A 20,655-nucleotide genomic window follows, 5' to 3' on the forward strand; every position below is an offset into this window, starting at 1 on the left:
GTCTTATGTACTAAACCATTCCATTGATGTACTATTCTATTTCTTATCCAGTATTAAATGGTTTTGATGACCAACACTTTATAATATAGATTTAGATCTGGTACTATTAGGCCACTTTCCTTTGCATTTTATTTTTTTCAATTTATTTTTTCCATTTTCCATTCCCTTGATATTCTTAATCTTGTTTTTCCAAATGAATTCTGTTATTATTCTTTCTAGCTCAATAAATTTTTTTTTGGTATTTTGATTGGTATGGCACTGAATTAAGTAGATTAATTTAGGTAGAATTACAATTGTAACTATATTAGGTCACCCTACCCATAAGCAATTGATATTTTTCTTTTTTCCCCTCTTTTTTATTAAAGCTTTTTATTTACAAACCATATGCATGGTTAATTTTTTAACACTGACCCTTGCAAAACTGTGTGTTCCAAATTTTCCCCTTCTTCCCCCCATGCCCTCCCTTAAATGACAGGTAGTCCAATACATATTAAATATGTTAAAATATGTGTTAAATCCAATATATGTATATATATTTATACAGTTATCTTGCTACACAAGAAAAATCAGATCTAGGAAAAAAAAAAAAACCTGAGGTAAAAAATAAAATGCAAGTAAATATCAACAGAAAGCGTGAAAATACTATGTTGTGATCCACACTCAGTTCTTACAGGCCTCTCTCTGGGTGTATATGGCTTTCTACATCACTGAACAATTGGAACTGCTCTGAATCATCTCATTATTGAAGAGAGCCATGTCCATCAGAATTGATCACTATATAATCTTGCTGTTGCTGTGTATAATGATCTGGTTCTGCTCACTTCACTCAGCATCAGTTCATGTAAATCTTTTTAGGCCTCTCTGAAATCATAATATTCCATAATTCATATACCATAATTTATTCAGCCATTCTCCAGTTGATGGGCATCCATTCAGTTTCCAGTTTCTTGCCACTACAAAAAGAGCTGCCACAAATATTTTTGCACACGTGGGTCCCTTTCTTTCCTTCAAGATCTCTTTGGGATATAATCCCAATAGAAACATTGCTGGGTCAAAGGGTATGCACAGTTTGATAATTTTTTGAGCATAGTTCCAAATTGCTCTCCAGAATGGTTGGATCCTTTCACAGTTCCACCAACAATGTATCAGTGTCCCAGAAACTGATATTTTTCAAATTACTTAGGTCTGATTTTATTTGTTTGAAAAGTATTTTGTAATTGTATTCATGTAGTTCCTGACTTTGTTAGGAAAGTAGACTCCCAAATATTTTATATTGTCTACAATTATTTTAAATGGAATTTCTCTTTCCATCTCGTGGTGATAGGCTTTGTTGGTAATATATAAAAATGCCAATGATTTCTGAGGGTTTATTTTATAATCTGAGAGTTTGTTAAAGTTTTTATTGTTTCTAGTAGTTTTTTAGTTAATTCTCTAGGATTCTCTAACTATACTATCATATCATCTGCAAAGAGTGATATTTTCTTTTCTCAATGTCTACTCTAATTCCTTCCATTTCTTTTTCTTTTCTTATTGCTAAAGCTAACATTTCTAGTAGAGTATTGAATAATATGATGATAATGGATAACCTTGTTTCACCCCTGATCTTACTGGGAATACTTCTATTTCATGTTTGTTATGTATAATGCTTGCTGATGGTTTTAGAGAGATGCTACTTATGATTTTAAAGAAAACTCCATTTATTCCTATGATCTCTCATGTTTTCATTATAAGATTTTTTGTCAAATACTTTTTCTGCATCTATTAAGATAAACATATTTCTTCTGTTAATTTTGTTATTGATGTGATCAATTATGCTGATAGTTTTCCTGATATTCAACTAGCCCTGCATTCCTAGTATAAATCTCACTTAGCCATCGTATATTGTACTAGAGATAAATTGTTATAATCTCTTTATTAATATTGCACTTAAGATTTTTGCATCAATATCCATTAGAGAAATTGGTCTATAATTTTCTTTCTTTGTTTTGGCTCTTGTTGGTTTTGTTATCTGTGTCATAAAAGGAATTTAGCAGGATTCCTCCCCTTTGCCTATTTTTTCAGTTTATATAGTAGTGAAATTAATTGTTCTTTAAATGTTTGGTAGAATTCACTTATAAGTCCATCTGGCCCTAGAGATTTTTTTCTTAAGAAGTTCACGATGGCTTATTCAATTTCTTTTTTTCTAAGATGGGATTATTTAAGTATTTTATTTCCTCTTCTGTTAATCTGGACAATTTATATTATGAAAATATTTATCTATTTCAATTAGATCACCAGATTTATTGACATATTGTTGAGCAAAATAAGTTAATTATTGCTTTAATTTCCTCTCCAATGGTGGCAAATCCACTCTTTTCATTTTTGATACTAGTAATTTGATTTTCTTCTTTCCTTTTTCTAATCTAATTTTCTAAAAATTTATCAATTTTGTTGTATTTTTTTCATAAAAAACTATAGACAGGCTTTATAACAGTTTCTTAATATTGAACTCATGGTCCAAAAGGAGAATAGACAAGGTGTACATGGTACAATAGAAAGAATAATGGATTTGGAATCAGGGGGCCTTATTAATTGTGATTTTAGCTAAGTGACTCTCTGCACCTCAGTTTCCTGATGTATAAAATGAGAGAATTAGACAAAGTAGAACCTAAATCTCCTTCTCTAAATCTATAGTAAACTGATACTATGACATGGTGATTAAGGGCACAAATGGGAAGACTTAAATTTGACATACTTTTCACATATCTGGATGTCCTGAGTAACATCTACTCTGACAAATTAACAATCTTGATAAAGAAGGTTACAATAACAACTGATTGAATCACTCCATTTTCTCTAGTCCTGATGTCAAATGCAGACCAAAACCACAATGAGAACAGGAAAATGAAGTTAAAATTTTATAGTAGACCAGAAAACTGAGGCCCAGAGAAGTTAAATGACACCTTCTGTTTGAAAAATTATATTTTCCCTTTAGGAATAGTCCCTGAAAACTGTCACTTTATTTAATAGTTCTACATGTTTTTCAGTTCAATCAGTGCTACCACATTAGAGATCAAGGTTTGAAAGCAATGCTTCTAAGATCAATAGGACACTCCCTGCTGCCAGGAAATCCAGCCACACCTCCTTTTTCCATAAATTATCCCACTCTCTTCAGCAATTCTTTTACACATTTTTTATCTCTCCTCAAACCATCCATGGCTTTCTCTTCCCTAGCTGAGAATAGTTTACAGGTAGTTGCCAAATGCAATGGCTTTTTCTCAAACCATATTCTTCTTGAACTCTGAAGCCCTATGACAATGTTCTTCATCTCTCCTTCTTGATATTCTCTTCTCTCTCTCTTTTTTTTCCCTAGGATATTACTCTCTTCTGGTTCTCCTCCTATCTGAATGGTCTCTGTCTCCTTAACTGGATTCCTATCCCTCCCTCTTTACTACTTATTTCACCTGGTGATCTCATCAGCTCCCAAGGATTTAATTACCATCTTTATGCTAATGACTCCTAAATCTACCTTTCCTGCAACAATCTTTCCTCTCTCTATTTACCTCCAATCTCTAATTGGCTTTCAGACCATTCTAATGGATGTCCAGTAAACATTTTTAACTCATTCTGTCCAAAGCAGAACTCATTCTTTCCCCACTAAACCCTCCTTGATATATAGGGTAATACCATCCTTCTAATCCCTCAGGCTTGAAACTTAGTTGTTTTCCTGTATTCCTCACTATCTCCCATCTCCACCCCTTCCCCTCAAATATCAAAGCTGTTGCCTAGATCTGCCAATTCCACTTTTTTAACATTTTCTGACTATGTCCCTATCTCTCCTCTGACAATGGCATCAGTCTAGTGCAGGCCCTCATCACCTCACATCCTAATTATTGCAATAGCCAGCTGGTCTTAAGTCTCTCCCCATGCCAATCTATTCACCCAGTTACTAAAATGATTTTCCCAAAACATAAGTCTGATCATGTCATCTTCCTTTCCATCCCCCCCAAAAAAAACCCAATGGCTTTTTATTGTCTCCAAGAGCAATACAAAATGCTCTGTTTGGTATACAAAGGCCTTCATAATCTTGCTCCCACATGTTCAATTTGTTCTAATGATACTATCCTCCTGGCTGTTTCACAAACAAGAAACTGAACCTCTCAGCTTTGGGGATTGATTCTTTGGCTATCTGTCCCCCATGCCTGAAACTCTCTTCCTCCTCTTTTCCAACAACTGACTGCTCTGATTTCCTTTAAGTCCCAACTAAAATCCCACCTTTTACATGAAGCCTTTCTTAATCCCTCTTAACTCCAGGGCCTTCCCTTTGTTCATCATTTCCTATCTGTCTTCTATATAGCTTGTTTTGTATATATTTATTAACATGTTGTTTCCCCCATTAGATTATAATCTCCTTGAGTGCATGGATTATCTTTCAAACCTCCCACCCCCAGTATTTAGCATATGCCTGGATACTAGGAGCTTAATAAATGTTTAATAAATTAAATTGAATTAAATTTTTATCAAAAGACATGGTTTCTGGGAAACCACATTCCTCAGAGTATCAGAAAAAACAATCATTCTTTAGTGAGATGGTAATGTACTTGGTACACATAGATGTTAAAGTACAATTAGAATTTTATAAACTTTTCTCACTTTTAACTTTTGTCAAAACTTTCCATATTGGAGATAGATGATATAATAAGAACTTGCAAACTGGATTACATATAATGACTTTACCCAAATTAATCATGGAAATATCTTCCTTGATGTGCAAAACTATTTGTAGCAGCTTTTTTTTTATAGTAACAAAAAATTCGAAAATGAGTAGAAGCCCATCAATTGGGGAATGGCTTGATAAGTTATGATATATGAAAGTAATGAAATATTATCGTGCTATAAAAAATGATGAACAAGCTGATTTTAGAAAAACCTGGAAAGATTTACATGAACTGATGTTGAGCAAAACAAGCAGAACCAGGAATACATTGTATACAGTAATAGCAAGACTGTGTGATAATCAGCTATGAAAGACTTGGTTCTTCTCAGTGGTTCAGTGATCCAAAGCAATTCTAATAAACTTTGGATGGAAAACACTATCTGCATCCAAAAACTATGGAAACTGAATGTAAATCAACACATGTTATGTCCACTTTTTTTCCTTTTTCTTTTGTTTTATTTTTCCTTTCATGGTTTTCCCCTTTTGTTCTGATTTTTTTTCTCCCAACATGATTCATAAGGAAATTCATTAATATACATGTATAACCAAAAAAAAAATTAAAAAGAAGAAATATCTTCTTTGGTAAAAAGATCTTCTGAAGAAACATCTAATTTGTTTACAATTGATTAAATTTTCTCCTAGAACAGGGATTCTTAGTTTGGAGTCCACAGAACCTCAAGAATCTATGAACTGGGATGAAGAAAAATTAAATCTTATTTTAATAATACTGATTTCCTTTGCAATCCTGTGTGTTTTGTCTATGATTTAAGAAAAAAAAAAAAAGATCTACAGACTTCATTAGACTTTTAAAGGTCTATAGCATAAAAAAAAAAAAAAAAAAGTAAAGAACTCCTTCCTCTACTGGATGAAGGACCAATTGTTCTAGATACAGTATGACATAGTAGATACATAGCTGATCTCAAAAATCACAAAGATATCAATTTAAATCTCACATCTGACATATACTTGATATGTGACCCTAAATAAGTTATTTAACCTCTCAAAGTCTAAGGTAACTAGGCCTATTAGAAAAGGTTAATCAGAGACTTAATATCGTCAGAATGCAAACTCTATAGGAAAGATAAGGCTATACAAGCCGGAGGCACTCCAACCCTAAATATGAGAAACAATATAAAAATCACTAGCATAAAATTTTTATCAGATCAGAAGTATTATGTAAAGCTTATGGGATAAAATTAAATTATTTCTAAAAGAAAAAATATAGTAAGAATGGTTTCAATAAAGGACAAATTTGTGGAACTAATGATTATGGTGTGTAATGCATTACATAAATAACCATATTGCCAAGGAACTGAAACTATATAACTGTCAATCATAAGCTAACTTCCAGAGAGGATTATAGGCAAATGAGTTTTGTTCTATAAAAAGCAAGCTGGTACACTATATAACAAACAACTGGTTTATTGAACATTTAAGCAAGCATTATCTATTGGAAGAAAGGCAATGTGGTTGCTTTGCAGGGAATAATACCCAAATGACTTGGTTATATGAAGCAACAAATTAATATATGAACAGGTAGACCATCCAGTAATCTTAGCACTTCTGTGCCTGCCTCAATTAGAGGCCTGACCTGCCTAATGTTCTAGTTGTATTCTAAACCTCTGATAAAAGTAAATATAAAAATGGGGCAGGGAGTACCAACTTTTTGTCTTTACATTCAAATATCAAATATCTTGCTCATTAGCTCTACTTTATCTAATCCTATGCCTTTTTAGATTCCACTGGCTTTAAGCTAGGACTTTTATTAGCTGACCTTTCTAAATTTAACATCTTACCCTACATGATCTCATAGTAAATATCTGATTTTTGCTGTCTGAGCTAACTTCCTTAATTATATTTCCCAGGATGCAAAATACTTACTTGTTCTTTTTGTTTTTGTGAACTACTTTAATCTAGTAAATCTGATAATCTAGTAAAAACCTGATTAATGTAATGCCATTACCTGGCATGACAAAGAACTTCTAATTATAATGTATTTTAACTTAGGAAAGATACACATCTAAGATTATAAAAAGGTGAGTAAACATGACTTAGGCATTGTTCAATTTTAGCTACATATAATTGGCTAGGAAATGAGTGATATGACAAAATAAGCACATCTATCTAGGCAAGTTTATTAAGACAAGTTGGAAATAAATTTTCCAGAAATAAATGCTAGGAACTGCAATGTTTGACCTGTTTGCAACTTATCTAGAGGGGAAAGTATATTGTAAAATCTTCAAGATCATCAAATGGCCAAAGTAACAGCAGAAGACTGTTTCGAAGGAAGATGGATCCTTTAACTGTTCTGGTTTTATATGACAGCAAGACAAAGAGTAATTCTTAAAACAGTCAATAACCGAGATTAGAAAAAAATCAGCCTCTTCTTCTTTTAAAGGGAGTTCTTACAACCTAAGCAGGAAAAGCCAAGCTGGCCATCTATAAATTATTTCTGATACAACCATTTCTTTTCAATAAAGCTAGTCCTTCTACTTGAAGCCCTATAGGCATTTTAAATTCAACATGTGTAAAGAGTAACTTCTCCAAATCCAGTCCTCTTCCAAATTTACCTATGACTATGAACCCAATGGTTCAAAGAATTTCCATCCCTATATTTTTGTCCTCCTGCATTTTTGATTTCCTTCATAGGCTAATAGTACACTATTTCAGAGTCCGATTCTTTTTGTACAGCAAAATAAGTGTTTGGACATATATACTTATTTTATATTTAATTTATACTTTAACATATTTAACATGTATTGGTCAACCTGCCATCTAAGGGAGGGGATGGGGGGAAGGAGGGGAAAAATTGGAACAAAAGGTTTGGCAATTGTCAATGCTGTAAAATTACCCATTCATATAACTTATAAATAAAAAGCTATTAAAAAAATAAAATAATAAAATAATTATAGATAATATAAAATATTTTGGAATCTACCTGCCAAGACAAAGCCAGTAGCTATTTGAACACAATACTCTTCACACAAATAAAGTAATATCTAAACAACTGGAAAAATATCAATTGCTCATGGATAGGCTAAACTAATATAATAAAAAATAAATTTTAAAAAATTCTATCTAAATTAATCTACTTATTCAGTGCCATATCAAACTGCCAAAATTTACTTTATATAACTAGAAAAAGTAATAACAAAATTCATCTGGGAAGAACAAAAGGTCTAGGCTAACAAGGGAATTAATGGGGAAAAAATTCAAAAAAAGACTTCAGAGTAAGTGCATGTGAGTCTTTCTAAGGCTTTTCTGAAATCAGCTTGTTCATCATTTCTTGTAGAACAATTTCCATTACATTCATAAATCATAACTTATTAACTATTCTCTAACTGATGGATATCCACTCAATTTCCAATTCCTTGTCACCACAAAAAGAACTGGACATTTTTGCATATGTGAACCCTTTTCTCTCTTTTATGATCTCTTTGGAATACAGATCCAGTAGAGACACTGTCAGATCAAAGGGTATGTACATTTTGATAGCCCTTGGAGCATAGTTCCAAATTGCTCCCCAGAATGGCTGGATCAGTTTACAGCTCTACCAGCAATGTGTTAGTGTCCTGGTTTTCCAACATCCTCTCCAACATTTTTCATTATCATTTCCTGTCATCTTAACCAATCTGAGAAGTGTGAGGTGGCACCTCAGAGTTGTCTTAATTTATATTTCTCTAATCAATAATAATTTAGAACATTTTTTAATACGACAAAAAATAGCTTTAATTTCTTCATCTGAAAACTGTTCATAACCTTTGACCATTCATCAATTGGAGAATGACTTGTATGCTTATAAATTTGAGTCAGTTCTCTATATATTTTATAAATGAGGATGTTAGCAGAAAATTGGCTGTAAAAATTATTTCCCAGGTTTATGGTTCCCTTCTAATTTTGTCTGAATTAATTTTGTTTGTGTAAGAAGTTGATGTAATCAAAATTATCCAGTTTGCATTTCATAATGTTTTCTACTTCTTTGGCCATAATTTCCTCCCTTTTCCATAGATCTGACAGGTATACTAATCCCTTGCTGTACTAATTTTCTTATAGAATTACTATTTATATCTAGATCATGAACTCATTTTGACCTTATCTTAATATAGGGTGTTCGATATTGGACAATGCCTAATTTCTACTATACTGTTTTCCACTCTTTTATATAATGAAATCTTAACCCAGAAACTGGGAGTCTTAATTTTATCAAACACTAAATTGTTTAGTCACTGATTCTTGTGTCTTGTGTAGTTAACATATTCTACTGATTCTCTACTCTTATTTCTTAGCCAGTACTAAATGCTTTTGATGACTACCATTTTATAATATAGTTAGCTTTTCCCATTAGGTTGAAAGCTCCATGAGGACAAGGATTTCTTTACTTCCGTTTTTGTTTCTCTACAATGTAGCACACTGCCTGGCACAAAGTAGGCCCTTGATAAATACCTACTGACTGACTAAAGTCCTTGACTATCTGGGATACCAGCTTATGTTTAATTTTCCTATATATCCTAAATCTTAATTTGGTACAAAGCATAGAGAGAGAGAAAGGATGAAGTTTTAAAGCAATCTACTGGGGCTTTTGTAGCATCATAACTCAATATAAGACATATGGTTCTCTTTTTCTCCTCTGTTAGTACACAGAGCATAATTTCTTACATATCATAGGTACTAAAATATCTGTTAAACTGAACTGACAAAAATAAGTCTCAAAAGCTAGTTGTAGTAATAAGAAACATGGTCCATTTGAGTTGGATGCTAGTTGACACAGTAGATAGAATAATGGCATAACTCTCAGGATTGTTGTGAGGATCAAATGAAATATATGTAAAATACTTTTCAAATTTTTAAGTACTATATAAATGCTATCTATTATTGTTATAGATAAAGATAGTCATTCCCAGAAGTATTTGAGTATGTTTATATTTCAGAGAATAGTAATAATAATAATAATATCTAGAATTTGTGTGTGCTTTAAGTTTTACAAAGGATTTTACATTAATTATTTCATATGATTCTCACAATTCTGGGAAGCAGGTATTACTATTATCTCAGTTTAAGAGATGAAGAAATTGAGGCTGGGAAAAGATAAGTAAGTTGTCTTAGATAACACAGCTAAGTAAGTACCTGAGTCAGGATTTGTATTCAAGAATTCCTGATTTCAAATATAGCCTATCTATTATGCCACCAAAGGAACTGGAATATCTTCATTTGTATGTCTTTATACACAAGATTCCACAGAGGCCCAACAGAATATAATAATCATAGTATCCACCAGTCATTTTGAATAAGATGCAAGGAAAAGCTTTCCCTTTATCCCAATTAAAACTATCCATCTCAGGGAGTCACATGAATATTTATCTGAACTACCCTGAATCTAGTGAAACTTCAATAATTCTAGAAACAAAACTAGAATCTAAGTATATGACCTATCAGTTCTTCCACATATAGAAACTGTGATATCTTTTTAGTGGAAGGATAATGATTTTAGGGCTTTTTCCCCTCTAGTTTATCTAATTATATTCAAATAGATCAATTGTTTCAATTGCTGTAAAAGAAGTAACAATCCTCAAATATATTTTCCTTGACTACTGTCAGGCCCTTCAAAAAAGATTCCCTATACTAATATCTAATGTATCATATCATCTGGGCTATGACAAGACTTATGAAGGCTTAACAACCTCCTCTGAAAACAGAAAAATGGAATCATTGATTGTTTTTGACTTAAAAGTTATAAAGATACTAAGTTTCCTTAGGAATGTTATGGTGGTATCTAGTAATTTCTAGATCCAGTATGCCTGGCCTCTGATAAAAAGAGGATATCTGCCTATAGCTCTTATTTTTGCCCTTTGGACCTAATACATTTCTTTCAGTCTCCCTCAGAAGCAGATAAATGGCAAGCACTGAAGGAAGACATAGAACTAAGCCTTTGCAAAAACATAGAGAAAGAAATGATTAAAAGCAGGAGAGGTTTGAAACTGTTTGCTCACAGTTCCATGTCATAACCCCTCAGAACAATCATTATTTTTAAAAGAAAATTTAATTTTAAAATGTTACTACATGAGTAGGAAAAGCAGAAGCAGTTAACTCCCTAAATTAAACACTTACAGAAGCTGACCTCTCTCTCAGATCTAGAGTAATAATAATAGATAACATTTACTTTAAAATTTTTCAAAAAGTTTTACATATGTTATCTAATTTGTTCTTCACAACAATCCTCTGAAGTAGGCACTAATAATATCCGTATTTTACAGATGAAAAAATTGAGCTTGAGAGAGATTAAGTGACTTGCCTAGATAGTAAGTATCTCATGTAGGAACAGAAAAAGAAAGAAAGAAAAAGAAAAAGAAGCAGCAACCAAGGAGAACAGGATTCAACGTACTTTTCATCTAGTTTGGGAACTATCATACTCACTACACAAAAAAGTAACGACTTTTACCACTGCTTAAAACACTCTCCAATTCCTAAATGTGGAAAATCTGAAATCAGAGTGGAAAATAAAACCAGGCATGGGAAAGAGATGAACAGCCACAAGCAGGATAAAGAATAGTGCTTATGAGGTATTTATCTTTACTTTCTCTTGCTCTCTCTCACAGGTTGTTTCTTTATGGGAGATATATTTACAACCCTGATTTAGGATCTAGAGGTAAACTGAAGACTTATTAGTCACCTGAAACTATGCCTTTGCAAAATGTTTAATAACATTAACCGGGAAATTTTTTAAGAAGGCCTCTAGGATTCCCCATAAACTAGAAAAAGGGTCTAGTAACTAGAACTCCCTGTTAAATGATAGGAAAAGATAAAAGTCTTTTTTTTTTTAAATCAAGTTATTGGTAGAGTTTTAATTTTTATTTTTATTGCTATTTCTTAATGCAGAGAAGAAAAAGAAAGTTCTTAGAGAATATTGCCAATGTGCCATGCTCACAGTCTAGAAAAAGCTCCTGTTCTTTTAAGTACTGTGAAAAACAGTACTTATGCCTAATTAAACAACAGGAAACACAAATTTTAAAACTCTCAAAGAATAGATTAGATTTTAATTCCTGGTATTCCAGGCTTAGAGGCCTGTGCTTTCTCTGCTTACCTGAATGTTTCATTTCTTCTTAATCATATCCAGAAAAAAACAAGAAAGGATAAATGAGGAGCTCTTAGGGAGAGCCATTACTAAGCAGGGGGAGGAGAGGACAAGTGAAGAAAGGCAGGAATAGGGATTACTCTAGAAAAATGAAGCCTGACTATAGGATCTCAGCTCATTTTGAATGCTTCCAGGTCACCAATGGATGAGAAAATATCAGTGCAATATAATGACATATTTAATATCTTTGAAATACAAAATTTTTGTTTTTAAATTCTGTAACCATCAATAGTTCCAAATGAAGATGACAAGGCTTCATGACCTAATCTAAAAGAGGCACAGTCACAAATATAGATTGTAGTCCTCTATATAAAAACTAATCAGTAACAACACAACTTCCATATGATAATTTATAAAGCAAATATAATTTGATGCTAAAAGTAAATGTCACATAAAGGATATTAAATATGTGGAAATTTCCACATATATACATTTTACAAAATAGCAACTATAAATAATGTTAGTTTTATAATTAAATAAAAAAATTATCTTATACTTATCTCAACATCTTGGCATTAAAGGCAGAACAAAACTACATTAGTAAAATATAAATAAGAGTACTGTTTTTTCTATCCAAAAACTTTGTTGTTAAACTGCTCTGTCATCTTCATATTTTTAATATGACATATCAAAAAACACCCTAAATTATTTCCATTCTAAATTTAAAACAGTAGTATCAACATATTCATATCATTAATAACAAACCAATTAGAATATCTACTTACCAAGAGATATTGTTGTAGCTGAGAAACAGACGTTGGAGGCAGGGCAAATTATCCACATCTCTCTAGAAGAAAATAAAGAGGCAAAAATTTATCAATTGAAAGGGGAAAAAAATCTTTGAAATGTCTACTTTCCCAGTTGTAGCAATATATGCTGCCTTCAATATACTGCAACCTTGCTGCATCAGTGATTTCTACCAGACATTTGGCTCCATTCTCTTCCACTGCAGATTATAAGGGAGGGCTTCGGTATATCTGCAGAACAAGCTGCACCACTTGCAAGGTAAATAGCACTGAAGGGAACAGAGAGATGCTGCTGCTGCTGCTAGCTTCTCTGAACATACTGTTGGGAAAGAGGCCAAAATGCTTCTTCAGCAATTCAAATGGAGCACAGATAGGAGAATCCAACAGAGAACAAACGATGTAAGAACACTGTACTAAACCTTAATTTCAAGGAGATAATCTTGTATTTCAAATAATAGCTGTCTGTATTAAAAATCTGGGAAATTCTTGATTCTATTTTGGATTGTTTAAAATGTGTCAGTCAATCACAAATGAAGTAGCATATCCTTAATTCCCCTATAAAATTTCATAAAGGAAAATTTTATTTAATACATACATACACACACATATCTATGCACCCATCCATCCATATTACCATACACATATACACATACACATACATGTGTAGGTGTGTGGATAGGGGTATGTGGATGGTTGTATATAAATATAAATATAGATGTTTATATGGGTGTATGTGTGTGTTAAATTCTCTGTGTCACTAGCAGCCTTTCTCTTCTCTTAATGCAGTCCAATTAGCAACTGGGAAGACTAAACAACCAAAAATGGATTCTGTTTCAGGCTTAAATACAATAATGAGAAATCCTGCTATTTTAGTATAATTACCCCTAGGCAAATGCTTCAGATTTTAGTGACTAATGATGATACAAAAGCCAGAAATAAGCTTACATGGAATGACTTGTCTTCACTAAGTAAGAAGATAATATCTTCCTAAAAGTAAAAACCCCACGAATTATAGAATCTCAAAGCATCAGAAAGGACCTTAAAGGCCATTTAGTCCAATTCTTTCATTTTAAAGGTGAGTGAAATAAGGCCTGGGGAAATAAAATAACTCATCCAAACAATATTAGTGATCATTAAATATAGTTAGACAATAATCCAAGTCTTGACACCCAAAGCAATGCTCTTACTATTACACCAGACTATTTCCTTTGAGGGGAGGGGGAGGAAGGGGAGTTCTAACGATTTCAACACAGAGAAATTCCAGAGTGGAAGCTATCTTCGTCACTGGAGAGCAGTAACTCCTCTGTAATCTATAGTAATAAATACGAAATTTTACCCAAGGTCACATAAATAGCATGTCCAAGAGGTAATCCTTGAATCCAAGCTTTCCTGGCTGCGAAGTTGACTTTCAATTCATTATTGTCTTTTATTCATATTTTCCACACAAAAATAAGTGTTTTCCAATTATTTAAAAGGATTTTAATTTGAAAAAAATCAATATTATTAGCCAACTCCCCGCCCAAAGTTATATGGGCATGTTATAGAATTTCTTAACTCACAAACTACTTTGCATCAAGTTTACAGCCAATCTATCAATCATCTTCTTTTTCCTACTTTCTTGAATTTAACTAAAATTCTCATTCCTAAAAATCCCATTCAGTTCTTAAAAAAAAATCTGACTAAAATAAATCACAGTAAGATATGAATGGTACAAATACTAAAGGAAGAGGAATATCTGTATTGTAAAAAAGGAACTAATTAATCTTGAAGAATTTTTGGAATGTGTATGGGAGATAGGGATTGGAATTGCTTTTAAGAGAAAGAGGAAGAAGAAAGGCCTATCCATAAAGCCTACCCATGTTATCTCTTTTTTTCTGGGAACTCTGCACTGATCCCTATAAACTGTCTGCAACCAAATATCAATTACTATACAAACCTTCAGTCATCCATAAACATAATTAGCAGGCTAATTGTGTGTACATCCTAGGTGGTCTATCCAAGAGCTCACTTCTTATAGCAAATTACGCACAACAAAGAGAAAGAAACCTCTGGGCCTCATTTTCCTTATCAGTAACATGAGAAGAGCAGACTAGATAGCTTTAGATCTATGATCGTATGATCTAAGAAAAATCAGGGGATAGCTAGAGGTAAGGCACATCACTCATAGGGATGAGATTCATGTCTTTACCTTACCACAGAAGGAAGTTTCTTCCGTCTGGTTTGGGAAAGAGAGGAAAATATAGTCATCATAATACACTTTAAGGTTTAGGAAGTATTTTACATCTATTACTCTCATTTGTTCTTTTCTCTATTTGACAAGTGAATAAACTGAAGCCCAGAGAGATGAAGTGACTTGCCTCAGTTTAGACATTTCCTAAGTGTCCCAGATAGGTAATCTTCCCTTGCCATAAGGAAGAAGGAGCTTCTATTGGCTCTGCAGAGAAGGGAATTATAATAAAAAATAACTTCAAGATTTACAAGATATGTCAACTTATGCGAGTCTAACAAAAACTCAGGAAGGTGGGTAAAATTATTGTCCTCATTTTCCAGATGACACATTGGGACACAGAGGAAATTAAGTGCACTGTTCAGGGTCACACTTCTTAAGGATTGAGCCACATCTGAACTCAGGTCTTTCTGAAACCAAGTCTAATACTCTATCCACTAATCCACTTACCTTCATATGAAAAATGATTAGCTCTGACAAAATATCAAAGTAAACTGAGTTTAGATGCTGGTTCTGACCTTGGGAAAATCATATCTGGAATTCACTCTCCTCATCTCTCCCTATCTAATAAATCCTCCCCTGCTTGCCTCCAAACATACCTAGGACTTACTCAGCTATTAAAAAACAAAACAAAACAAAACCAAACCAAACCAAAAAAAAAACCTTTCACATGAAAATTAGTTCTTAAACAACAAGAGACAGAATTATTACAAAAGATGAAGCAGATATTGGGGAGAAGTGTGCTAAAATTTAAAAGCTTCTGCACATGCAAAATTAATGAATCTAGGATAAAAAGAGGAATAGTCAATTGGGGAAGAAAAACCCTCTAAAGCAACTCTCTCTGATAAGGATTTGGCATTCAAGATATATAATATGACCAAAATTCATTCCTCAATAGAGATGGAGATAGAAAGATATGGACAAAGTGTTCTTAAAAGAAAAACTGAAAACCATTAACAACTATATGAAAGAATACTATAAATAATTAATAAAAGAAATGCAAGTCAAATCAACTCAGAAGTCTCACTTCCTCCTTAGCAAATGGGTAGATAACAAAAGATGGGAATGGTTAAGTGTTGGAGGCAATATGGGCACACTACTGGACTATTGTTGAAATTGTAATTTGTAAGGGAAAAAAAGGAGGAAAAAAGAGAAGGAAAATAAAGATAGGAAGGAAGGAAGAGAAGGAGAGAGGGAGGGAAGGAAGGGAGAGAAGGAGAGGAAGGGAGAGAAGGAGAGGAAGGAGGGAGGGAAGGAGGAAGGGAAAAAAGGAAGAAAGGAGGGAGGGAGGGAGGAAAAGAGAAAGAGAGAAAAAGAAAAACATTTTGGAAAGCAGTTTGTGTTGGTGATCATTCATTTCAGTAATATCCAATTCTTCATGACACCATTTGGGGTTTTCTTGGCAGAGATATTGGAATGGTTTGCATTTTTTTTCTTTCCTTTAGATTTCCCGCATCAAGTGAGGCAGACATTTCCTTAAGTCTTTCCAAATTATCTTACGTTGGAAAAATGTTTCGCTCAGTTTTTTTGGTGGGTTCTATCACCCAGAATCCATTCAAAGGCTTGATATAGCATTGTTTCCAAGGAAAACTGGGGAGAGCTTCAGCAACTTCCTGGCTTTTCTCTACCATCTTAGTTCTGCTCCACTCCTGCAATTTCCTACTCTAGCTCATTTTACAAATGAGCAAACTGAGGCAAACTGGATGAAGTGGCTTGCCCAGGGTCACACAGCTAATAAATGTTTGAAGCCACACCAACATCTTTGCCAAGAAAACCCCAAATAGGGTCATGAAGAATTGGACATAATTGAAACAACTAAAGAACAAAAGAGGCATATAAAATCACCTATAATATAGGGATAATAATAGCATCTACCTCACTGGGTTATTGTGAGGATCAAATGCATTGACATATGTAAAAAAATTTCCAAGGCTTAGAATGCCTAAATAAATGTTAACTATTATTATATCATCATTATTCTAATGATTATGAAATGCCCAGGCTAGAGTGCTTGCTGTGCTTCTCTCCTGGCTTTACTCCTGATACTATACTTGGCCATTCCCCAGCAACTTTCTCACCCCAAAAGATCCCTCTGACCTTGAGGTCCTTTCATCCAGTGAGTTCCTTTGGTTGCCTTTAGTTTCTAAACTAGCCACACTCCCTCCCGCCCGGGCTCTACCCTTCAATCTTGGTTCTTTTCTGTAGGTTCTTTCTTTCCCACCTTACCTCAAATTTTCAGTTCCCTTTCAAATGTTGCCTTTGCCTTTCCTCATTAGAATGTAAGCTCCTTAAAAATACCCTTTTTTTGGGGGGGGGGGGTTTGTTTGGCTTGTGTTTGTATTCTGACACTTAATACTGTATCTAGCCTACAGCTCACACTTTATAAATGTTTATTGATTCAACCTTATTTTCTTTGATATCTTTAGTGATATAAGCCTAGTAACAGTATAGCTCAGTGACATAATATGCATCATTTAGTAACTTTCTAAATATTGTTCCAAATTGCTTTCCAGAGTGACTGTACCAATTCATCTACTACAGTTTTACTAGTTGTTTTCCCTGTTATTTAACTTACTTTTCTTGCAAATACTCAGATGGTATCATACATATAAAGTAAAAGTAGTATTTTATTATCTATGGTATCTTTAAGCAAAATGTAGTTTCCCTGTTCATCTTTTTTTAACCATGTCAAAGATTAAAATATACTACTAATACTATCACCACCTCTAGAAAGTACCACCCTTTACCAAATTAGTTTCTACTGTTTGTTAGTGCAGGAGTACAGTATTTCCTGAGACTGATAACCAGAATATTTTAAGGCTAACTTGACCTTTACCTTTTATTCACTTAAATGAAAGAGTCAACAACTCTTCTCCTAATTTCCCTATTTCTATCAAAGATGCCACTATTCTTTTAGACATCCCAGGTTTGCAATTTAGAAGTTACCCCCAGTTCTTCATCCACACTCACTTTCACACTCTATTAGTTGCCAAATCTTATCAATTCTACCTCCATAATGTCTCTCATCTTTTGCCTGGGCTACTGAAATAAACTGCCTCCTAACTGATTTCCCTGAATTTTCCTCTATCAAATTAATCCTCTAAACAGCTGCCATATTGAAACTCCCACAGTTCTGACCACATCACTTCCTGTTCAAAAAGCTTTAGTGGTTCCCTATTCCTTCTAGAATAAAATATAAACTCCTCTATTTGGCATTGCTCCAGTCTACCTATTAAGGCAATAATATATTACTCTCAGGTACTCTATATTCCAGACAAAATTTTATATTTCCCATATATGGTAGTTTATATCCCCTTTTTGTGCTTTTGTACAGGTTATTTCATTTCTAAGATGTTCTTGTTATTTTTCTTTCTCTTGTCATGCCCCTAAATCCCCTTCATGAAGCTCAGTTAAAGTACCTTCTCTTTTAGGAGAACTTTCTTTTATTTCTGCCATGTTGTACTTCCATTATCGTGTGTTCATATAAGCACATACATACATATATTCATATATGTCTACATGTGCAAACATGTATATGTAATACAGATATAAATAAAAATACAGATTTATTATCTTGTGCTTAGTTTCAAATTAAATCTCTTTCTAACTTATCCCCAAATAAAATGTAAATTCCTTGAGGTCAGGGACTGCCTCACTTTTATATTTTCAACTCTAGCATTTGCTACCAACTCATACAATAGGTACCTAATAAAAATGTTTCTTGTAAATAAAAGGAAACCACCTAAATGATTCACATTACATTATTAAATTCTAAAATCACATTACCAAATAGCTAGCTAGCTATCTCTCTATATATCCATGTTTATATTCATATATAATTTTTACAGTTTAAAAAATTGGGGAACAGTAATCATCACTCACACTAATTAATCTCTGAATGAACACAACTCAAAAAACAATATCCATGACACATTGAAATGTAATCCATTTCTTAGAACTTTAGTTCACTTCTTATGCTCATAAATATATTACCCAAGAATATTTCAGCAAATATAAGCCTTAAAGTTCAATAATAACATGAAATTAGCCATATCAAAAGGTCAGATTGATATTTACACTACTACTTCATCAAGACCAAAATCAATCTCAAAGACTCCCATCTTCTCACTCCAAAGTACAACTGTCATAGGCTTTCCCTTTTCTTATGTTTTCAAATTTATTACATTATTTGTCATTTGTCAACATTAAGCTTTAACTTAAGCTTCTCCACTTCTGCATGAGACTTGAAGCACAACATACTTGATGACTATACATGCTTTTAAATTATACAGTGTAAAACAACATGATTGCATATGATTCTTTAGCCACTTAAGTGTTTGTTATTTTTCTAGAATTTATAAAAATAATTATGCCCATTCATCTTGGGGAGTCTAAACTTGTTTGTTTTTTTAACTGTTCTACACATGTACATTTTTAATCCTGGCTTTCCACCAAACAAGAAATGCTTCTACATCATCTGCCTCCCTACTTATCAGTGATAACTATGTCCCAAGGAAATACCAACTAATTTTTAATGTTAGCATCAGCAATTAGTAAAATAAATATAAATCTTCTGAGATCATATGAAATTCTAAAATCATATTTTAATGATTCAGAAAATTTTCTGCTGTTTTGGAATATCCATTTCATTATTATCTCCAGTGTGATAATGAAGAGTTATATCTACAAATTATAAGTAACTTTATCAGTAGAATTTTAAAAAACATAAAATTATTTATATTAGAAACTCCGTCACTAAATAATCATCTCACTGCTAGAGGTAAACTGTCAAAAGAGCTTAGAATGATAATCTGACCAAAGTGACAATAAGAAAACAAATTGGTTTAAATGAAACAAATTGTCTGTTCAGAGAAATAAACAGTTTCTAAACTCCCTGAAAGTACTCTTTTTACATAGTCTTGATTTAATTCATGTCGCAAAAGAGTTTTGGGAATGAACTCAGAACATTTGTATAAGCAAGACACAATTTGTTTTTTTTTTTCATTTTGCAAAAGTATCTACAAATAAACTATGACAAAGTAAAATTACTATTACAAAATTCCTTTGGAATTGTAATTTTTTATAAAACTATGTTTGAAAGAATCACACTTTTGTCTTTTAAAAAGGACAGATCATTCCCTTCAAATATATTCAGGTTTTGTTTTTTTTTCAATTTTACCAAACTCACAAAGGACCAAATGATTCAGCAACCTAACCCATTAAAATATTCAGTGCAAGAAACTATTTTTAGAGTCTCTTCCCATGGAGAAGTGAGGAAAGAAAGAAATAAAGGGGTGGGGTTAGAAGCATGTATCATGAAAGTTAGAGACTATAATATCACATTATCTTCCTTTTTATTTATTCTCCCTGACCAAAGTAATCTAAAATAATCCCTTTGCAGAAAAGGAGCAGTTCTTTTTTTCTTTCTTTTTTTTTTTTTTTTTGTCATATTAGTAGGATAGGAACTGGTTAGTTAATGAAATATAAGTTTATTTAAATAATTAAATCATTTTAAACTAAAATTAGACAAAAAGAATTGATTTATAAATTCCAAAATAATTATTTGTTATAAACATTTCTTCATATACTTATTATAATGTGATCTTTGTCTTTCTATATGAGGAATATAGTGTTGTTTATTATATATTATATAATGCCATTATAGTGTAAGTGTAAAGTCATCAATCATCTCCTCCTCTTCCTATTTATGTTTGTTTTGTCATTTCTACAGAAACTAATATTCAATTAATTTAACCCCAATCAATCTTCTTGGTCTTCTTTCCAATACCTCTCTTTCAAACAAAACTGTTTCACTGATAAGGTCTACTTTCCTGACTCCATGCTTTTGCTCATTCTA

At 32.7% G+C, this 20,655-nt stretch overlaps 1 protein-coding gene across 3 annotated transcripts in view; it reads right to left on the bottom strand.

Moving 5' to 3' along the window:
- The window catches only part of LRRC49 (leucine rich repeat containing 49), a 189,719-nt gene that overhangs the window by 112,021 nt on the left and 57,043 nt on the right, over positions 1–20,655 (bottom strand). For all 3 annotated transcript variants that reach the window (XM_051980750.1, XM_051980751.1, XM_051980749.1), the window contains one exon: positions 12,551–12,612. In XM_051980750.1, the coding sequence (XP_051836710.1) occupies positions 12,551–12,612 (62 nt within the window). The remainder of the gene's footprint in view (positions 1–12,550; positions 12,613–20,655) is intronic.

The sequence above is a fragment of the Antechinus flavipes genome, chromosome 2, assembly GCF_016432865.1.
Source record: "Antechinus flavipes isolate AdamAnt ecotype Samford, QLD, Australia chromosome 2, AdamAnt_v2, whole genome shotgun sequence".
Taxonomy (NCBI): Eukaryota; Metazoa; Chordata; class Mammalia; order Dasyuromorphia; family Dasyuridae; genus Antechinus; species Antechinus flavipes.